General features: G+C 32.3%; 3 protein-coding genes across 4 annotated transcripts; 1 reads left to right on the forward strand and 2 right to left on the reverse strand.

Annotated features, from left to right (window-relative positions):
• The first annotated feature begins 2,682 nt into the window (after positions 1-2,682).
• On the forward strand, positions 2,683-4,371 carry LOC18018786. Its single transcript, XM_024156538.1, has 6 exons — positions 2,683-2,874; positions 2,997-3,047; positions 3,251-3,302; positions 3,712-3,770; positions 3,859-3,904; positions 4,055-4,371. Exons 1-6 carry the CDS (start codon positions 2,806-2,808, stop codon positions 4,177-4,179), a joined length of 402 nt encoding a protein of 133 aa, XP_024012306.1. The 5' UTR covers positions 2,683-2,805; the 3' UTR covers positions 4,180-4,371.
• Positions 4,372-5,222: 851 nt separating this feature from the next.
• Positions 5,223-7,053, reverse strand: LOC112086828. Of its 2 annotated transcripts, none has more exons than XM_024156776.1 (3): positions 6,930-7,053; positions 6,183-6,546; positions 5,223-6,073 (listed from the first exon to the last, which is right to left on the reverse strand). In XM_024156776.1, the coding sequence occupies exons 2-3, from the start codon at positions 6,339-6,341 to the stop codon at positions 5,300-5,302; spliced, it is 933 nt and encodes a 310-aa protein (XP_024012544.1). In that variant the 5' UTR covers positions 6,342-6,546; positions 6,930-7,053; the 3' UTR covers positions 5,223-5,299. The 2 variants fall into 2 exon arrangements, with proteins under 2 accessions (XP_024012544.1, XP_024012545.1); XM_024156777.1 differs by having other exon boundaries at positions 6,183-6,542; positions 6,930-7,050.
• A 2,852-nt stretch (positions 7,054-9,905) lies between these two features.
• On the reverse strand, positions 9,906-11,902 carry LOC18018788 (NAC domain-containing protein 87). Its single transcript, XM_006400312.2, has 3 exons — positions 11,482-11,902; positions 10,915-11,195; positions 9,906-10,632 (listed from the first exon to the last, which is right to left on the reverse strand). Exons 1-3 carry the CDS (start codon positions 11,681-11,683, stop codon positions 10,108-10,110), a joined length of 1,008 nt encoding a protein of 335 aa, XP_006400375.1. The 5' UTR covers positions 11,684-11,902; the 3' UTR covers positions 9,906-10,107.
• Positions 11,903-20,189: the final 8,287 nt, after the last annotated feature.

The following is a 20,189-nucleotide window of genomic DNA, read 5'->3' on the forward strand; positions in this document are numbered from 1 at the left end:
AAATTTTTGACAACTTTTCTACTTGGGCAGGGGAATTCATTCTCTTTCCTTATTCCTCAATTTTTTTTTCAAAGTCCACACCTCTAACCTCTCCATCTCCATCTCTCGAGGGAATATTCTCAATGCTTTCCACTTGTCTGTATTGTTTTTGTTCCTGCTTGAGAGTCAGTTTTTCAGTCTCTAGATGCATCTTGAGCCTTAACACTTTCTATTGAAACTTTAAGTTATATTTTACCAATATCAAAATGGCTTGTTTGGCCATGCATGTTTCATAAGTATATATAGTGATGATATATGATTTTAATGAAGCGGGATATCCAAGCAATGTGATAGTTTTTGTTTCAACACCGTTTTGTCTTGAAAGATAATCCAGACGTGAGAAAGCGAATGAAGAATATTTCATGATGTCTCCTTCAATAAGTTTAGGACCTATTCTCTATAAGAAGTATAAAAGTTAGTGGGGGACCTATATCTTAATTACATTCTTTGATTGGCACAACATATTTAGCCCACCCATGCTTGTGTTATCTATGTATGTGTGTAACATTCCCTGTCCATATTTGTATGTATTGTTGTGTTATTTGTGTTATGTGTGCATATGTACAGTTATATGTATAAGCTCGTGCTCGTGAAGGATCTATACATCTAATGTCCGGCTGCTTTCTTACAGTATACTTCCCTGCATCTACTTTACCGGTGACTATCTCTAAATATCTATCAATCATGTTGTGGTTTGGGTCTGGTTTTGATTTGGACGTCAAAATTATATTTCTCCTGCCTGATTAAGTATAAGTAGATACTTTCTTATAGTTATATGATATACAACTATATAGAATAAGTTCATAGATAAAGATATGCATATAGAAGTCTTGATTGCCAAATGCTGAAATTCTGGCTTCTCTATGTGCAAGTGAGAATATATCCACTATCCAGTATAGAGTCTCACATATCTTAATGAGTTTGATAGATGCCTTAGAAAGAAATAAAAAGAAAACTTGGTAGAAACATGGTCTATTGTTCCAAAGGAAATTGTCAAAAAAACAAATCTTATGCTCCTTGAATGATATCTTTGCATGATTTTTTCAACCTTTTTTGGGGAAATCCCATGGTTCTGATCTTTCATTAACACTTTATTCTGTTTAGTAAAGAACATTTCATAACCTTCAGTTAAAAGTATTTCAGCATATAGCCTAAATAGTTGATTGGCATGTGGGTGGGAATATGCTTCCGCAAAGAGAGACTTCATATTGTGTGCTGCAAGTTTTAAAAGTCTATTTGAATACCATCAAAAGTAAATATAATTAACCAAGTAAGATCTGTGTTGAACTCTTTTGATTGAATTCACTTTTAATTACCCTATGTATTCATAGATAATTCACTGTACATTCTAGGTCAAATATAGTTTCAAGAATATCAAATTCTGAGTATTCTTTTTTTGCAACATGGTCTGTTCTTCAGCCGCTAAGAAGAAAAGGTTGTACTGTAACATGTTTCTCTTTCCTTTACTTTGCTCGTTGAAATGTCACTCTTTAAGTAAAATAAAAGAGTGATACAGACTAAATGTTCTTCCTTGTACGTGCATTTTCCTTTTACAGATTCTTGTTCTTGCTTTTACTAACTTTTACTCTTTGATCTTCCATACGGAGAATAATTCAACACGTGGGCTGCATCGTAGGATCGTGATTGCTTGATCAAACGAGAGAGGATTGGATACATTAAACAAGAGGAAGCGGGAAATGACCGCGGAATTATATTCTTTAGGAGAGAAAATGGAGACGAAAAGTGAGTTCCTGAGATTGATTCTACAGAATGAGAATATGGGAATCCAAAACTAAAGAAAACTTGGTGAGTCGCATTCCCAATTCAAGAATCTTTTTTATTCGTCTCAACGCGAACATAAACAGAAGAAGATAATAAAGATAATAAAGATAGACTGTTCGAGTGTACTTCATTTCCATTTTTAATATCTTGTGATTCCTATAAGCACAACAAAAGATTGGGAGAATCAATGAGAGTTTTGTGTTCACCACAAGACAGTGTTGTCTGCATCCAACAGAAGAAAAAAAATGTAGCGGTTTTGTGATTTTGATGATTTGAATATTATGAAACTATTAAACAAACATCGCACGGTGCGACTGGTTGCAAACGCAAATGCTGGCTAAATTCGACAACTGGTTCGTTATAAAGATTGATTGTCTAGCTGCAAGTAGTTAGTGGTATCCATTCTTGTTTCTCTTCTTTCAGTTTATATACACATACATTCTTTTGTTCGTTTTTTTTTTTTTTTTTGGCCAACCATTCTTTTGTTCGTTTACTTTCTTTTATATTCGTTTTATACATTTATTTCAAAAAGTTGTTTCTAACCCTTTGGAACATGGAGAAGTAAGATTCCAAAGATAACTTGGATAAGCAAAAACATCAGCCTTTAGCAATATATCATCTAAAAATAGATGGAGCTGAATTAACCGGTTCTAACCGGTCAAAAGATTTTCTTCAATTTGGCCACATTCCAGATCGGCCCGGTTTGTTTAGCTAACGTGTAACCGGTTAAAAGATTTTCTTCAATTTGGCCACATTCCAGATCGGCCCGTTTTGTTTAGCTAACGTGTCAAAAAACCAGTGGCTAGTTGGTACGGGACCATAGTAGTCTCAATTGCAGGTGATCGGTGAAGTCTTTCTTGTCGAACAGAGGACGAAGCAAAACAGTTAACAGAGAGTTAAACCCTACGACCCAAAAACAAAAGAGAAGAAGACAGACAAAATATCGTTTGGGTTTCTCGGGCTCTTCTTCTCCCTAAGCAGAAAATGACGGATTCAGGGCATGAGATCGGAATCAGATGCCATCATTGCGCAGGCCCTCTTACGAAAAATTTGGTATTTTCCGCATCTAGCTTCAATTTCTATATAGAGATCTCTACTGCAGATGATTTCTTTTTATTGAATAAGATTCGTTCATTTAGTATATATTGTTTAGATTAGAAGTTAATTGATTTCAGGAAACCAGTGAGTGGACTGTGGCTCCGTTCATCAGGGATAGCTTTTCTATGGTAAGCTTCTTTCAAGAAATTTGATTTCTTTTGAAGAAAGTTTGGTTTTTTATCGGCCAACCTCGACTGTTTTAGTCTTACTGTAGCTTGCTGCAATTGTAAAAAGTTTGTCCTTTGAGAATGAATGATAACTTTCCTTTTGTTTTCTATTTCATACGGATAAGTTATTTATGTTTTGAAAGCTTTGTTTTATATGCTCTTAGATTGGATCAGCTGTTGGTGGTACTGCAAGTGCATTCATTGGATTTAACCATGGTATGTAAAGTTTTCCTCTTGGCTTTAAATCTCGCTTTGATTGTTGTCTGAATCAGTATTATCTTGTGAATATCTCTTTCAACACTCGTTGATTGTGTCTGCCTGTAATCGACTTCCAACATCTTCATATATGCGTACTTTAGGATTGTTTTCTAAGTTGGAGAAAGAAAGAGAAGAAGGACGTAGTCGTTTAAGAATTATCGTAGATTTCTAGTTTGTTCTAAGGAGAGGCCTAAGTGTTGATGCCCATCCGGTTGTGTGGCTTATGTTCCACTTCTGTAACAATGGCCATTCTTAAATGAGTGTATTGGTTCTAGACTATAGTGATAGCGGATAGGTTTATAGCTTGCCCAAAAGATTTTTAAGTGTGTTTGGCTTGTTACAAATGCTTTTTGTGATGTGAATGCAGTGATGCCAATTGTACGCAAGTGGATAAAAGGGCCCATGTGGTTACATTTTCTTGTTGGAGTAAGTTAATAACAAAGATGCAGAACCAGTAATTTGCTTAAATCTTTTCTATACTGATAAAAAAAATTTCATTTCCTTATCAATGCAGGCACCGCCTGTTATAGTTCTTTCATCAGCATGTGCTGGACTAGCAGGTTTGAGATCTTCTTCTTCTATTTCTCCTTTACTGCTCATACTATCGTGGAACATAAGTTCCTCAATCTTTTGAACAGCTTCAAATATGACCTAGACCTTGGTTTTTGAGTCAATAAGTCCTAAATCTTTCTTTGGGGGAATGTTTGCAGGTGGCACTGTACCAGCACTGGCACAGCTTGCTTCATCTTCATACCGAGCAGCAGTCCATTCGTCTCAGCCACCGCAGCCACAAGAGAATAACAAAATGCACAAATCTACAACATCTCCTCTGTGAAACACACACTGCAGCTTTCACTTTTGTTCATTTTCCTTTCTTCTCTTTGTATGACCATCTTTTATTTAAGAGATAGGTTCTTGATGTAAATGCTTCTTATTTTATGCAACTCTCTAGTGCTAAAGAAATCTTAATCCCGTGCCAATGGCTTGATTGTTTTGGTATTTCAGCGTCTATGGAATGAAATATAGAAGCTCGACTCACCTATATAGATGTATAGGGATCTTTCCCTTCGTTTCAGGAGTTGTGGGGTTTCTTTAACAATATAAAATAGTTTTGGCTCTGTTTTGTTATAAATCTCTTTCTTTACACGAGGGTAGATAAGGAAATTCTGTCTGAGATGCAGAAAAATTCAAGGGATTAGGTTTTTGACCGAAGTGATTATAAAAGTGGAGCAAGTAAGCCACACTAAGCTTCAAAACTACTTGATCTTATCTGAGCTGAGAAAAAGGGTTTTAAGGTTTAGGGCTCCTTACCTCTTCCGATCTTCACCAACGAGCAACCCCATCTCCTTCCTTTCAAGGGTATGGCCGGCGGCTCCGGTGACGGAAAGATTTCGATGTCTTATCCTTATCTTCCCCTTTGTTTTCAGCGATGAAGACTGCTTGCTGCCTGAGCGTACGATTACTCGGCGCTGTGATGGCTAATGCGAGCTTTAACACCCAAACAAAAATATGTGTTTTTTGAAATTTTAGATTTGATTCTAGGTCTTTCTTCTTCTCGGTTTTTGTTTTTATCCCCATTTATCGGTGATACGATTTTGTCGATTCTGGTATTTTCATTGCCAAATTCATTTTTGTTGCTTTTCAATCCTAATTGAGTGTTGTTTTGTTTTCACGGGTTTTGTTCTTACCAACCAGAAGAAAACAGAATTCGTTGTAATGCTTATTGTTCTTTGTAACTGCTATACAGAATATGATTTCTTCTGGTTTACAAGTAGACAAATATGCAAATTGTTTTTGTTTATAGTTTCCTAGACACTCTCAATAGAAACAAAAAGTCTGAAGATTTCAGCTTTTATGTTTATAATGTCATACTGAATCAATATAGCTAAGAAACATATGGTTAAGATTACGATTGGATTCAAGTAAGAGTTATAGAGGAACCTAATAGAATCTGGTCAAGTTTGATTCCGGGAAGAAGATAAGAAGCTTATGTTCAAACAGCAGCTGAGTTTATCCCATTTCTGGCTACTTCTCCTAATGTGTCTTCTTTGAATTTCATTGCAAGAGCTATTAAGTGTTTCTGATCCCACAGCTGTGCGGCTTCTTCTGAGGGATCTCAGTGCCATTTGCAATGTTTCAGGCACTATCAGCGGCTGCTCCATTGATCCAATTGTGTCCGCGCAAACAGGACAAGGCGGTTCTCGGGTTTGAGCAATTGGGGTCACTTTGTCTAAACACTCTACATGGTAGACGTGATGACAAGGGAAAACACCAGCGGCTGGCATGTCTCCACATCTCAGTATCTTATAAGAGCACCATGGAGATTTCTGAGATAAGTGCTTCTTGCAGACCCCGCATCTCTGATGTGTCACTGAGCCTGGTTCAAGTCTCGGGTTTCCTGCTTCTGCTTCATTGGACCTTTCCACATCTAGCAGCATGTCATTGCTACGTGTGCTGTTACTGGGGTTTGGTGACGCTTCATCTTCTGGTGAGCCCTGATGGTTTCTTGTTGACATCACAAAACTGGATTCAGGATTTGTGGATGAGTCTTCTTGCGCATAATGATCAGGTTCAGGTTTCTCACAATCTGAAACTGGGTTGCAGAAGACTCGAGGGTAAGAGCAGTGACTAAGGCTGAAAGGCTGCTTGCTTGAAGTACTCAATGGGGCAGTTGATGACGACCTAAAACTCTGGGAGATGGCTATACTTTCTCTATCAAAACCTTTCTCCTGGGACACAATTACATCATCAACGAGGTACAAGGCTCAGCCTTGGAAACAAAATAATTTGTCAAGCACAAATGTCAATTATTGATGTAAAGATTGATTATTAACTTACCTCCTCATTCACAACGCAGGTTTTCTGTTCATTCCCACCACAAGCAGAAGAGTTTGAAGCCCATCTTGGAGATTGCTTGAAGCAGGATTCCAAACTTGTACTCTGTCTACTTCTGCTCGAGTAGAATGCAAAACTGTGACTGTCATCACCGCTGCTCATATCCCGTTCCAAACCATCTCTAGTATATCCAATTGGAGAGAAGCTGAGATTCGTCCGCCATTGCAGGGCATCATCTGAAGGAATATCCTTTCCGCTATGGGATGGTGATTTGGTTGTTACCAATGGCCTTGAGGCCACGATACAACATAGTGCACCCGTTTTGAGCGTTTTTTAGTTCTCACCGCCTTCAAGGCAGAGAGACTTCCTACATCAAGAAAGATACCATGTATTTAAACCAAAGGGTAACTTGTAAACACTGGGGAAAGCTGAGTTAATGATTGTAATCTTGATCAATTTATAAATAATGAATTCTTGATAATACAGCTAAATCCCCGAGTTGAGTGATTCAAAAACTGAGAACTTAAAGAACACATTCAAGCTGAACAAGAACTCATATCTAAGACCAAACAAGCTCTGTAACGACGACAACACAAGTAACAAAGTGAAATCAACAGCTGTTTCAAACAAGATTAAGCATCTCAAGCATCGTAAAGGTAATTTATTTTCAGTGATCGAGCAAAATAATCAGCTGTCGGTGAGAGCAGATTAGATTGCACAGAGTTTTTAAAACTTGAAAATACAACTCACCTTAAAAGTTGAAAGTGATAATCTGGGTTTGAGGAAGAAAGCTCGTAATTTGAGGATTTCGATTACGAAGAGGAGAGAAACTTTTGTAGAATCAATGGCGGAAAAGCGGCGAGACGAGAGCAAGCAAGAGCGCTCCTTCTCTTTTGAATAAAATTGAGGAAGAGACTAGAGAGAGAGACGACTGCTAATTATGACTTCTTGAAGAGATTGGCTAATTACTAATCTTGTTGATTTTTCTTAATTACATAATCATTGGTTTTTTATTTTCAAACATTTCATATTTCTGGTTCATCCACTAAAGTGAATTTTGTTCCTTTTTCTTATAACATTCGAATAATCATTCATGGTTATCAATTTGGTTATGATGTCACCATTGAAAGTTACATATTTACTAAAATTGTTTTAATTGAAACTATTTATTAAATTTACGGGTTTTGTAAATAAATTATGATTTGGTTTCTTATAGTTATATATAAACTATTCTTTTAAAAATGTTTTGTATTTTTCTTTCATTATTGTTTATGCTCGGTTAACCTTGGATGCTAATATTAATACTAAAACCAATTATTGGTGTCGTCGAATAAAAAGGTGTTTCGCTAGTAGTGCCTACTCAGATGCTGAGCTATCAAACTCAACTTTCGACCTCAACTAACGGAATACAATAATTTAATTTTTAAATCTGTATCTGGTTCCAAGCCATTACAAGGGTTTGCTACTCACAACAAGCCATTAGTATAACATATGATTCGTCATTTTGTAGTACTTGTAAAGGAAAAAATACCAATATTTAAAATAAATAAAAAATTCCTTTGCAACATTAATGAACTAAGCCCATTAACATCACGCAAGCCTTATTACTTAACCCCATGGGCCAGGGCCTAGCTGTTTACTGTTTAATCTGATCCACTAATTAGGTATAGGAATTAAGGTGTAAAAAAACTCAACTATGTGAGAAATTGCAACAGACATTATAAATTATTTTATCTATATTATTTAATCATTAATTTTTTGTAATTTGAAAAATTATGTAGTGAAAAATATTCGTCTAGATGATGACAAAATATAGAACTACTACTGAATATGAAATTACAACCATAGGTCAAATTAAAGTTCCTCGTGAAAAAAAAAAAATCTCATTCAGTGTAAACATTTTCTGGACGACATATTAAAATTCTCATTTACTTATAGTATTTTGACAGAAAAAGGAATAAGAAAGAGACAGTAGAAAGGAGGCGACCGTAATCATCTAGAACCCGAAAAAGGGTAAGAGAACGGTTAGATTTGCTGCAAGTATCGATCTTAAAGCTTCGCTTTAAATGGAAAGTCCTGTTATTGTGCGCATTAAAATAATGCTCACATTCATGCATTTTCTTTTTCTTTGTTTTTTCTTCCAAAATTCATATATCGGGAATTCATTTATAAAAAATCATTCATAAAGAATATTCAATAGGCCCTTTGGAGAGAAAGTAAGAAAACTTAGTAGTGAAAAAAATGAATAATCTATTAGAAAAAAAAACAATAAAAAGGGAATTATTATTCTCTGTTGTGGCGGAAGCATCTCTGGTATAGTCTAGTTGTAAGTTTCTACACCAAAGAGTTTATGATTAAATTCATGTCCGAAATTCAACAGAAAAATTAATGAGATTTATGTCCTGAATTTAAGGTGGAAGAGACTCACACGCTTATTTCCAAACAATCATAGTACATTGAACCAGAGACATCATTTATTTATGTACGGTTAATCGAGTGTTGATTTATTTTTAGTCGGTTATTATTATATCCACATATGAACGGATGAAGCTTTTTAAGAACATTTTGATAATAGTAAGGGAATTTGAAAACTAAAATTAGCATGGCATGATGTTTATATAGTAGCTACATGTTCAGGCTCTTACCTAAAAGTTTGTTTCTTTGGTGGTTTTCAAATCGGTGCATTTTCTATAAAAATGTATGTCTTTGTCGTTTATTATATATAAAAATATCAAGAATTCAATTATAAGAATATTATAGTACATTCAACCAAAAAAACAGATCTGCTGCCAAATCTTAAACACAGATCTGCAGCCATATCTTATTCTATGTAAAGACAAGCTTTGTGCGTCGGGCCCCAAGAAAAAATTCCTTAAGATCATATCTGTATATTCAGAAGAAGAAGAAAAGATAGATATAGTATTAATTTATGGTACTAATTTTACAGATGTAATAATTAAGTGCTGGAAATACTAAATGATATGAAACGTACGAAAAAATTTCAGTTATTATTAAAAAATTAAGTAGGAAAACGTAATGTGATTGATGTAATAACCAAGTTCCTTAAGACACAAGACTTAGGGATCTGGAATTGTAATTTTACAAGAAACCCATCATTAAATCACTGTTCTTAGTTGAAATGTTTTTCATACTTATAGTACTCGTAAATGATTTATTAGTGTGTCATAATAATCTAAATTATTGGGCATATGAAAAGGCTAATATGCTGCCCAGATTCGGGGAACATTCACGTGCTTCATGAGCTGTGTTTTTTTTCCTCTCTCTGAGTTTTATTCAGATTCCATCAATTTGCATTTTTCATTTTTTTTTTCTCTAAGACAAAAAAAAAGAAGAGACCTGAGAAAGTAAACTACTATATTAGTTTCTATAAAAAAACATTATGTTGATTGCTGAGTGATTATCAATGAAGTAATTTTGTCATCATCCCAATACAAATCTGATCCAGATATAATGCATTTTATAAACTGTAAACAAAGATACTTGACGTTCACATAGATATTATCATTTTCTTTTGTTTTTACATGGAAACGTTTCTGCTTGAGTTTGAACTTGTATGATGAGTATATCGAATTGAACTAACAACGCTAGAATAACTATAAGAACAGCTGCATAAAAAAGCTCTATATATAAGAAACTGTATATATGAAGATTATATGTATAATACAGTGTACATTGACAAATATACTTAATGATCACAATCCCTTTTCCCATTTTCCCTTTCCCCCCACACTACAAACTAATTAAACAATCAACTAAATAATATCAATGAAGCGAAAATAACTAGGATAAATCCCCTAGTAAATACTATGTGTATATGTATTACCTACATGATTTAAAACCAACCAAATATACTCTTTCATCACAATTAAATAATTAAATAACCATAATTATTCCAAGCGGAAGTTAATCAGTAGTCCCATAAGATGCCCCCCAAGTCACATAGATCGTCGTACGACTTGCTACCATTCACCATTTCCATCATCCTCATCTCTTGCTTCATTACCGGACCCGAAGATACCTCCGTGGTCGTGGCTGCGTTCACATCTGAGCTCAGGCAGGTTTCTTGAGATACACTAACAAGTGATTGCTCCATCTTGATCATCTCGTTGTTGTTGTTGTTGTTGTTGTATGTAGAACCGGAACCAGAAGCAGAACCAAAACCCTGGTGGTTATAGATCGAATTGTATGTATTGTAGTGATGGGGTTGGATTGGTGATGAGATATTGTATGTAGGAGGGTTGATGGGTTTGAAGTTGGGTTGCTCCGTAAAACTAGGATCTATGAGAGGAGGAAGAGATGTGAAGTCAAGGAGATGATCAATGTTCTCTAGAGAGTCCATTCTTGTGAGATCTTCAATGGGTATTCTCGTCATTTGTTGGGTTGTAGTAGAAGGATTGTTCTTGTGAAAAACCCTACACACGACCCACTCGTCCTGTAATCAAGATCACAAACAAAAAAAAAAATATTAGATTTGATTTCGAGTTTGGGATTCAATCTCTTACTTGCTAACGTACACTTGGAGCTCAATCTTGAATTGGATATAGTATGAGACTTAATCAAACTTATTGAAAAGGACAAAACCTCCACCTAATTTAACACACTTATGGTTTAAGAAAACTGAAGAATAATAATTAAATTAGATCTCTCTCCTTTTGGAATCGATTTCAAAAAAAGCATTTGAGAACATATATGGATTAGTTTTATACGAACTTACCCTTGCGGATTTGGGGAGGTTGTGATAAGAATATTTGCCTTCAAGACGGTATTCATGCATGACCCAATTAGTCTTTTCACCTTTTGGAGCTCTTCCTCTATAAAACACAAGTGTTTTCTTCATCCCAACGAGACAACCTTTGCCTTTGAAGATCTCCTTATCCTTCCCGGTCGCTTTCCAATATCCAGACTCGGTTGCACGGTTCGTCCTCATCCCGGTCGGATACTTCCTGTCCCTTTGACAGAAGAAGTAGAACTCTTTCTCACCCATCTTGGCCCTTTCTATAAAAACCAATTTAAAAAATAAAAATATAAGAATCAGAATCTTGATCAAAAAGCCTTCCATTGATGTGTTGAAAACGGTCAAAGAAGATTGTAATTTGTTTTGGAAGTTTAAAAGTTGGATAAAAACAAGCTAGCCTCGTGTTAAAACATGATTCAAGAATTGGTAATCTTAATCAAGAAGATAGCCAGCGTTTTGTGTGTTTATGTGTGAACACTCCTGAAATGGTCAAACAAGAATTGAAATTTGAGTTTTTGGTTTAGGAAGATCTTGACTACTACTTACTTGGCAAATCCCAAGGCTCGCACTTGTTGAGATCGGCTTCTCCCATGGCCACAGCCGTGAATCGGCTGTCTAAAACCTTTTCTTTGAGGTAGAATGTTATGATCTCTTCGTCTGTTGGATGAAACCTGAATCCAGGTGGCAAATCCACAAGCTCTTCACCTCCATGATTCAACACCACGCCTTCTTCGACCACAACCGCCATGTCTATATAACAGTGTATCTATCTATATATGTATGTGCCTCTCCTTTTTTTTTTTAGTTTAAAGATTCAAGAACAAGAGAAAGAAAAAGAACACAGAGATTTTTTTTCTTGAGGAAAAAGAGATGGATGCTTATTTAGAGAGAGAAAGAGAGAGAGACAGAGGGAAGAAGAAGATGAAACAAGAAAATGATTTGAGAAAGCTAGCTGGAGAATCTTTTGGGCAGTTAAAGGCAGAGAAATAAAAGTATTGATAGAGTGGAAAAAATGGCTTATATAGAGGAAATGGAGGAACTTTGTAAATAAATAAAGATAAAACTATTGTTGTTTTTTTCTTCATTTTTTCCTTTTTTTGGTGATTTAGAAAGATACGTAGGCTCCAAGCAACTTCCTGAATTGTTGAACAAGCTTCACATAGACAACACAGTTTCGATTATTATTTGTTCTTTTGTATATAATTTATTAAGTTATTAATCTCAGTCATATTATTTATAGCCCAAAACCCCGTCGTTGATAATACATTTAACAAACTTTTGAGATTTAATATAAAATATAGTATTTCTAAATTATTTAGATAACAAAGTTTGGAATAATACTTTTCGTATACAATACTAAATAATAAGTTGTTTAATATACTAAAATACATATACTTTAACCATACATATAACACTATGTCTTGACATTATGAAACTATATATTAATACGGATGCTGATATTATTTTCGAGAAATAGTGTTATATGTATGGTTAAAGTATATGTGTTTTGGTGTATATTAGAGACTTTATAATTAGTTGAATATTATTTACTTGTTTAACACCGCTTCCTCTTCTTCAAAAAGGCCACAGCCTTTTTCTGTGGTGTTTAACTTATCCTTTCCACTGAAGCCGAAGAAAGACAAATTTATATTATTTAATATAGTTAATTAATTAATCAAATTAAAAATAAATCGAGAAATAATTTTTAATTGATGTTCATAATTTGTGAAAAATATTTGATAGAAAACTAAGGTTTATGGTGTTAAATTGAAATTTAATATATAATTTTGATCCGTTTAGAACAACCAAAAAGCCTTTAAAGAATAGAACACATCCCGAAGAATACTAACATAATTTTCATAAAAATAAGTAAATTGATTAAAGTGTTAAATTTATATCTTTAATAAGTTGGGGCATGGATTTTTTTTTTGTTTTTTAAGAAAAGTTGGTGAAAATATCGGCTGGTCAAGTCACCAAGTTGTTGACTAAAAATCATAGAGGAATGTCCAACCAGGAAGTTGAGATTTGCATATATTTTTACAAACTCGGTAGAATATAGTATTTTAATTCCAAATTGATCAATATAATGGACTATTTGCTTCTCATGTATATTTTTGTAAGAGAACTTAGTATACGTTATATAATTAGGTCATATATATCGACGTTTAAAACAAAGTAAATATAAATTAGGTCATATATATTTATCATCAAAATAGACAAGCGAGGATCTGTATTCTACGTAGTTAATATGTCTTCTGACTTTTTGTAATATATAGCGAGAACTACTCCCCACAAACACAAATGGCACTAAAAAACCAATACGAAAATATAATTAGTTTATTAATTTACGAGCTGAATATTAAACTAAATGTTACATATGATTTTGTTGATATCATAAAAACGTTCGTATGTACTCTGTTTAGATGAGTTTGGCACATTGCACGCTGACTCGGTAAATATGGATTCGTCACAATCTGTTGTTTGTCTATTTACTATTTCTTAAATTATTATTTTTGTTTATGAATAATGTATTGAAGAAATGTTTTTTTTTTCTGACCAAAATATTGAAAAAATCTTACACATGTCGTTTTCTTCTGACTGTTAGAAAAACAAACTTCGTATCTCAAACCCAAATTTCCTACGAACTTTTGAAATATATGGCACATAATCTCCAACCAAACTAACTGTATAATTGTCTTTACTAGCTATTTTATTGCGCAGAGCCACAGACTACTCTCCACAATAGTTATATTATATATCTAAATACTAATTAAGTTTATTATAATCGTTCTAGTTTACTTGAGCAGTAGCTAGCTTCATAGAAACTGATATGTATACCTCTTAGTATGAATTTCGAACTCAATTACGACTACAAATGATTAGTAATTGTTTTTTTTTTTCGTCTAATAATATTGCAGTATAATATTTTGTGCGCATATAAAAGGTTAAAATCCATCGATTTTTCCAGCCTGTCATCTTTGCAAGACAAATCTTTTTAAATATGAATGTTTGTAATAATCTACGCATTGCCGACTCAGATTAATTTGGAAAGTCGTTTTAGTCAGTACGCTGTAACAAACCACCGACTTGATTCCAGCATTTGAAAAAGTAATTACCAATTAATTAATATTTTTTTGCATCTGACCTCACATTATTAATTAGAGATATCGTTAATCTTAAATTATTTCTGTTTGATCTGTTCGTTTAATTGACCGACGACGAACTATTGAACTAAACATGTACAAACATATTTATTAGTAATGACATTTATTGATTGAATGCAGAATATAGTGCACAGGTATGTGACATCTCATGCATAAACAACAACAATCTCAACAAATTATTAGTTTTTTTCCATTGTTGTAAATTGTGCTTTTGATACAGGGATCATATGTCAAATTGGTGATTTTTTTTTTCCTCTTAACGCATAACTTTTTAATCACTAGATTGTACATGCCGTCATAAATTGGCTTAGATAACTGATTTGTCGCAGTATGCTAGTAAAGTCCAAATGAATTTTGTAAGTACATATAACTTTGATTAGAGTAGAGTCCGAAACTTTATTTGTCTTTTCTTTAATCGCTTTGTCTCAATTTTCTCTTTCCCCGTAAATATCTCATTTAAACGCGTTTGTTATCATATGTGGAGCATATATTAAGGAAATTGGATAAGAATAACAATTCAGAATAAAATGGTTTAAGATAATAATATAATATAATGTGGACCGAAAGATATGGAATGAAATCGGGGATTAAAAAATTTAAGTATAAAACCATATGTATACTGTTTCCTGGTAAATTTCTTTTGTTTCATTTTTTATTTTTTTGGACGTGTGGACCCTATGGAGGGATTATCGATTATAAAATGTATGTGGGTGTAGCTTATGGATATTGACTTTTGCTCCCGAGACGAGACTGCAAAGCGAAGGAGCCACATCATTGGATGAGGGATCTTTGACGTCAACTTTTACGTCATCACTATCCCTTTCAACGGATCTCAATGGGCCACGTGGACCCACCATAAGCCGTTGAGATGTGCGGCCCGGGTTTATGTCATACCAACGCAGCAACGCTCGAGGACGAGCAGCCCTCCTGTGTATTAGAATTCAATTTAAATATTGTCAATTCTCTTTTGTATCTTACGCTTTATTTATTTATTTTGCTTGATAAATTTACGATTTATTTATTGTTTTTCTTTTGTAGAGTGAATTTAATAAATATTAATAGTTTATGATTTACTACTACGTTTCAAACTAAATATGCTTTTTTCTACAGCTGAAAAACATGGGATTTTATCTATGTGTCGCTGGTCGGATTAGAAAGTCACATGTATTGTGGTGCAGACGTAACTAACTCGATTGTATTAACATCATTAAAACATTATTTTTTGGAATGATTATAGGATATTAAGATTTTTTAAAATTGATCTAATCATAAACTGTTGTTATGGTCCTTATGATCTTTATTTGTCGACGTTTTATTCCATGGAGTAATTATGCACTAGATATATTGAAAACAAAAAATTATTTTAATTGTTGAAACTATTCTACTATATACTAATATACAGACGTTAAAATTAGTCCGTAGGTAAAATACTCCTTTAGCCTACTTGGTGTAATGTGAATATTTAGCACATGCAGGTATGTAATAATAATGAAATGATGATGATGGATATGATGTCATTCAACATTGCTCAAAGTCATGGGCACCACCACTAATTCTCAGGCATCTCTCTATGTATATATATATACATACATATAACTTATGTTAAATTGGAAATCTTAGAAGCTAATCACTAATTTTTTTTTAAATAGTATATCTTACGGGCTTGTGGATCAAATTGACGACCCTATAATAAAAATAGTCCAATAGTTCAAATAAAATACAGACCTAAATTGTTTGTTTCGTAGTTTGAGACAGACCACAAATGTATGTTGCAGCCACAACAAGTTAGGATCGATGTTATTTTTATTGTTGGTAGGATTCTACTTTATTAATATATGTACTAAATTGTATAATATATGCCCAGCTATTTCGAATGTAGCAGATCATAGTATAAGGGCTTTTTGTTTCTTATGTCTGCGATTGGTTGATTTAACTTTGATATTTGGTCTAGATTATTTTCTGCACAATAGCATATCAATTATTTCATTAGATAAAAGAAAATTAGAGCAAAAAGTAAAGACGAAGCCAAATATCAAAGTTAACTGTATGTAAATATATATATATATATATATAACTTCCATATAAATTATAGAAAATATCATATTATATACATATATAATATATACGTGATATTATAGTTTTCATATACTAGTTATTTCTTTCCCTACGATAACTGGTTTTTGTCATTTAGGTAGAATCAATTTGGTCGTACATCAAAAATGAAATCGTGCGACCTAATTTATAATATGGAAGTATTTTAACATGTTGAATGTGATTAACTACCAACGCTTTGTAAAAATGTGTGAATTGTTAGATATGTTTTTTCATGTTTGATATGAGATTTTGTTTTACAAAACATTATCACCATTGATCGCCGAAGAGTATATATATAACTATATAAGCACCGTAAGGATTTATACGTGCGTATCAATCCACTTTGATAATTGTTTTAGATGACTATCTATATATTTTATTTGGTTACATATAATGTATTGCTTATAATTAAAGATCACATTTGTAAAACAATTCTACGAATGGTTTTATAAATAAAAAAATCTATGAACAAAACAAAATTATTTTGAATCACTATATCTACAAAAGTAAATGGGGATGCGAAAATACATTGAATTCAATGAATCAAATCTAAAAATGTTGACAGTTGTATTTTTAATTTTAGAGTATGTTTTACTAATCCCATCTGTATATTCTACTAACCATTAAATATCATGGGCAGTCTTACGTCATTTGGATAAAGAGATAATATAATTAAACGATTATTTAACATATAATTGATGATTATCTTATCAATTGGTTTGGAAATTTGATTTGTAAATTTTGAAAGTCAATTTGCCAACTTTTCCTTAGAGCTAGGGCTTGTTGGCGGATTAAATAGACTAGACCATTCTGTCATACATGTTCCACCTCTCCATATTCCTACGTATCTAATATATGTATACATACACAACCATACATACGTACATATATATTAAAAAGGTTCACTTTTTAATTATTTCAAATCAAAGAGTTAAGTACTTTTCAGAAAATGTAGTCTTTTTTTGAACAAATAGAAAATAATCAAATATAGTCTTGGTTGTAACATAATAACACCTTATATATTAGAAGACAAACATCTATATGATATGACTAAGATACTATTAATTACTTGCATAGTGTATTACTAGTATTTGTGTGTAAGATAGTCGTTTATGTTTATAAGCCACACATTTCTAGATCTTCTGCGAGTAGATCACATTGATTTACATTTAACAATTTCTTCATCTTCCCGTAAAACTTGTAACATTTGTCGCCGGGTATACTAATAATAATAAACCATTCATTCTAAAATTATCATGCGTGATAATGAATAAGCTTATACATATATATATATATATATATATATATATTTTCATTTGTTTATTCATCCGAATAAATTTATATATGTTAAATCAATCAATCATATACTTTAATATTTCTCACACCACGATATTTTTATAAAGTTTAGAAAAAGCATATAGGCGAAATAATTTTTTTTAAGGTGATAACGTCAAAACAAAAAGGTTGATGCCTTTAGCCTTGATGCATACATTTTTTTCTTGTTAAAGGATTTCCTTGATGCATACATCAGCCATAAATCTCTTTGATTTCGTAATTTTTTGAGAATATCGAACTGGCTCGATGTGCATGTAATATCTTTTTGCATGAAAATATCATCCAAAATGATCACATACGCATCATATCTTAGTGGTGGATAAAAAATGATTAGCAACCTGCTTTGAAAAGGTTTACATGTACGTGTATACCTTATATCCTAACCACGTATATACATATTTAATCAAACTATGTTATACGTGCAAACAATAGCATAAGCTTATGCAGCTCAGAGATTACCATACCCAACAAGTATTAAGCCTCTCGTAATTTATTTATTTTTTGGCCAAATAATAAAGCACCACCGAAAAAGTTGATCGTAACTATCGTCACAATTTCTTTTATTTTACCAAACTTAGTAATTTGAATTTTCAGATTATAACATTCCTATATTTATTACTTTTAAACATAAAATTAAAGTTTTAAAAGATACTTTGAAAGTAACTATGTGAATTTGTGACGTTATTCCTGATATTTATGCTTTAAGTATATTTTTTTATTATATATGTGTGTATAAATACAATCTTCTAATCAAGAGGAAATGAGCTAGTGAATAGATTACTTTGGCAATAGTCTACAGAAATATTAATACTTTATTTGTTTCATATTAAAATGTGTTTAAGGTTTCTCCACACATATTTAAATTTTAATATTATTTTTGTTTTTAAAATTAAATACAGTCGAACTAACAATGAAATAATATAAAAAATAAAATAATATGCAAAATACATATTAACAAAACTATAAAAAGCTAATCCATTTTGTACTAACAAGAAAAAATATCATATAATTTCAAACATTTTTCCCCTAAACCATTATTTATTATGAAACATAGGATTTTCTTAGTATTCTTTAATATTTATACACCTATATTAAGTCAATTTTGATCATGTTTTATTTATTATTTGTCTATTAAGTATTGTTTTTAGAACTTACATTTTGTTTCATATTTAGTGTCGTTTTTTTACAGTTTTTTGTAAATTTTCTATTTTTATTCTTATACATTTAGTTTTTAATTAATGAAATTATAATATATATTATATTATTAAGAGGTAAACAAAAAATTAAGTTTGTTCTCAGTATGTGTAAGAATATAAATGACATTTCTAATGAAATAGAGGTATTAGTCAAATTAATCTGAGGTTAAAATAAATTAGAAAACGACTTATTCAGTCTTCGGTGTAATTGCTCCCCCATTACAAGACAACTATTCTAAAATCATTGAGAGCATTGGAAATCAAATCTTATTACAACAAATGATATAAATCCATGTATGTTGTGTGCATCGACACTAATATATGGTAAACAAAATAAGTAAACAAAGGATAATATCTACAATCCAATTATTTTTTAGCTAATGCATGGGTCATAAGTTAGTGTCACATCTAGAAAATTATTTAGCTCACCAATCAAAGCATGATACTTATTCATGCGTGTTCATCGAAGTTCCCTTCTCCGTATCACATAAATCCTTTTATTTTTCTTAGGTTTCAACTCATTTGTTCTACTTTGAGAAATAAACAACTTATATATATATATTATATTTATATCAAATTCAAGCAAATAATTATCACAGAACAAAATCGCCACTTAGGTCTGAATCCAATAATAAAACGTCTCAAGCTCAAATTTCTTCAATGTAAACATATATACATACCCGAGTTTATGTTCATGGTCCACCGAAAACGTATTGCAATGCATATTTTAAGCCTAAGATCAATAGACCCAAAGCTTTAATTATAAGATTATCGAAACAAAATTCTTCAGTATAAGATTAATCCATAAACCTTTAATCAAACTATTGGGATAAAAAGATCGAGGTTGATGATCTTTTCATCAAGGAGTAGTCTACTAGTCTTTTCAAATTTTGACAGTAACCCATACGATTCTCCTTTAAAAAATAATGTGTTCATTTTTGTGGACAAAATAGTATTATTGGGTTTGCTTTATTCTATTGGCTAAAATTCAAACGATTCCCCAATAATTCATTGAAAAATGAACCTTAGCTTCACCACGAAGCTTGAAAATATGCCTCCGTTTCCTAGATATTAATCATACATGTAATTTCGAATCCCATATTAAAATAAAAAAATCAATATCAAATGATTAAGCAATAGTTAATATCTAAACATCATATCATAATAATTAGTTCATTTATAAATGGTTCAAAAGAAGGAAAAATGCTGCCAGAAATAAAACAGGGAAGAATAACGGGAACAAAACTCTTTATCTAGATTTTGATCTTGAAAACTTTGAGCTTCGGTCATGAAGCAAATACGTATGTCCGTTATTTATTTATTTATTTTTCTTTCGGCAGCATTGACAACATATGCCTCCGTTTGTTTTAAAACTTTAAACTCTGTCTTCGTGAGGCAATACAATAGTTATAAATATAACGGGCATATTTAAGAACTATTGGAACTAGATTTAAGGAAATAGTCA

Source organism: Eutrema salsugineum, unplaced genomic scaffold (assembly GCF_000478725.1).
Source record: "Eutrema salsugineum unplaced genomic scaffold, Eutsalg1_0 scaffold_2, whole genome shotgun sequence".
Taxonomy (NCBI): Eukaryota; Viridiplantae; Streptophyta; class Magnoliopsida; order Brassicales; family Brassicaceae; genus Eutrema; species Eutrema salsugineum.

What these genes read in the sequence shown, in the direction of transcription:
- LOC18018786 (XM_024156538.1), top strand. Translation starts at nt 2,806, where the DNA reads ATGACGGATTCAGGGCATGAGATCGGAATCAGATGCCATCATTGCGCA. An exon ending in GCCCTCTTACGAAAAATTTG is followed by an intron (nt 2,875 to 2,996) that starts GTATTTTCCGCA and finishes AATTGATTTCAG; the next exon opens with GAAACCAGTGAGTGGACTGT. An exon ending in ATTCATTGGATTTAACCATG is followed by an intron (nt 3,303 to 3,711) that starts GTATGTAAAGTT and finishes ATGTGAATGCAG; the next exon opens with TGATGCCAATTGTACGCAAG.
- LOC112086828 (XM_024156776.1), bottom strand. Translation starts at nt 6,341, where the DNA reads ATGAGCAGCGGTGATGACAGTCACAGTTTTGCATTCTACTCGAGCAGA. An exon ending in CCTGCGTTGTGAATGAGGAG is followed by an intron (nt 6,074 to 6,182) that starts GTAAGTTAATAA and finishes ATTGTGTCCCAG; the next exon opens with GAGAAAGGTTTTGATAGAGA.
- LOC18018788 (XM_006400312.2), bottom strand. Translation starts at nt 11,683, where the DNA reads ATGGCGGTTGTGGTCGAAGAAGGCGTGGTGTTGAATCATGGAGGTGAA. An exon ending in CGAGCCTTGGGATTTGCCAA is followed by an intron (nt 11,196 to 11,481) that starts GTAAGTAGTAGT and finishes TGGTTTTTATAG; the next exon opens with AAAGGGCCAAGATGGGTGAG. An exon ending in ACCTCCCCAAATCCGCAAGG is followed by an intron (nt 10,633 to 10,914) that starts GTAAGTTCGTAT and finishes TCTTGATTACAG; the next exon opens with GACGAGTGGGTCGTGTGTAG.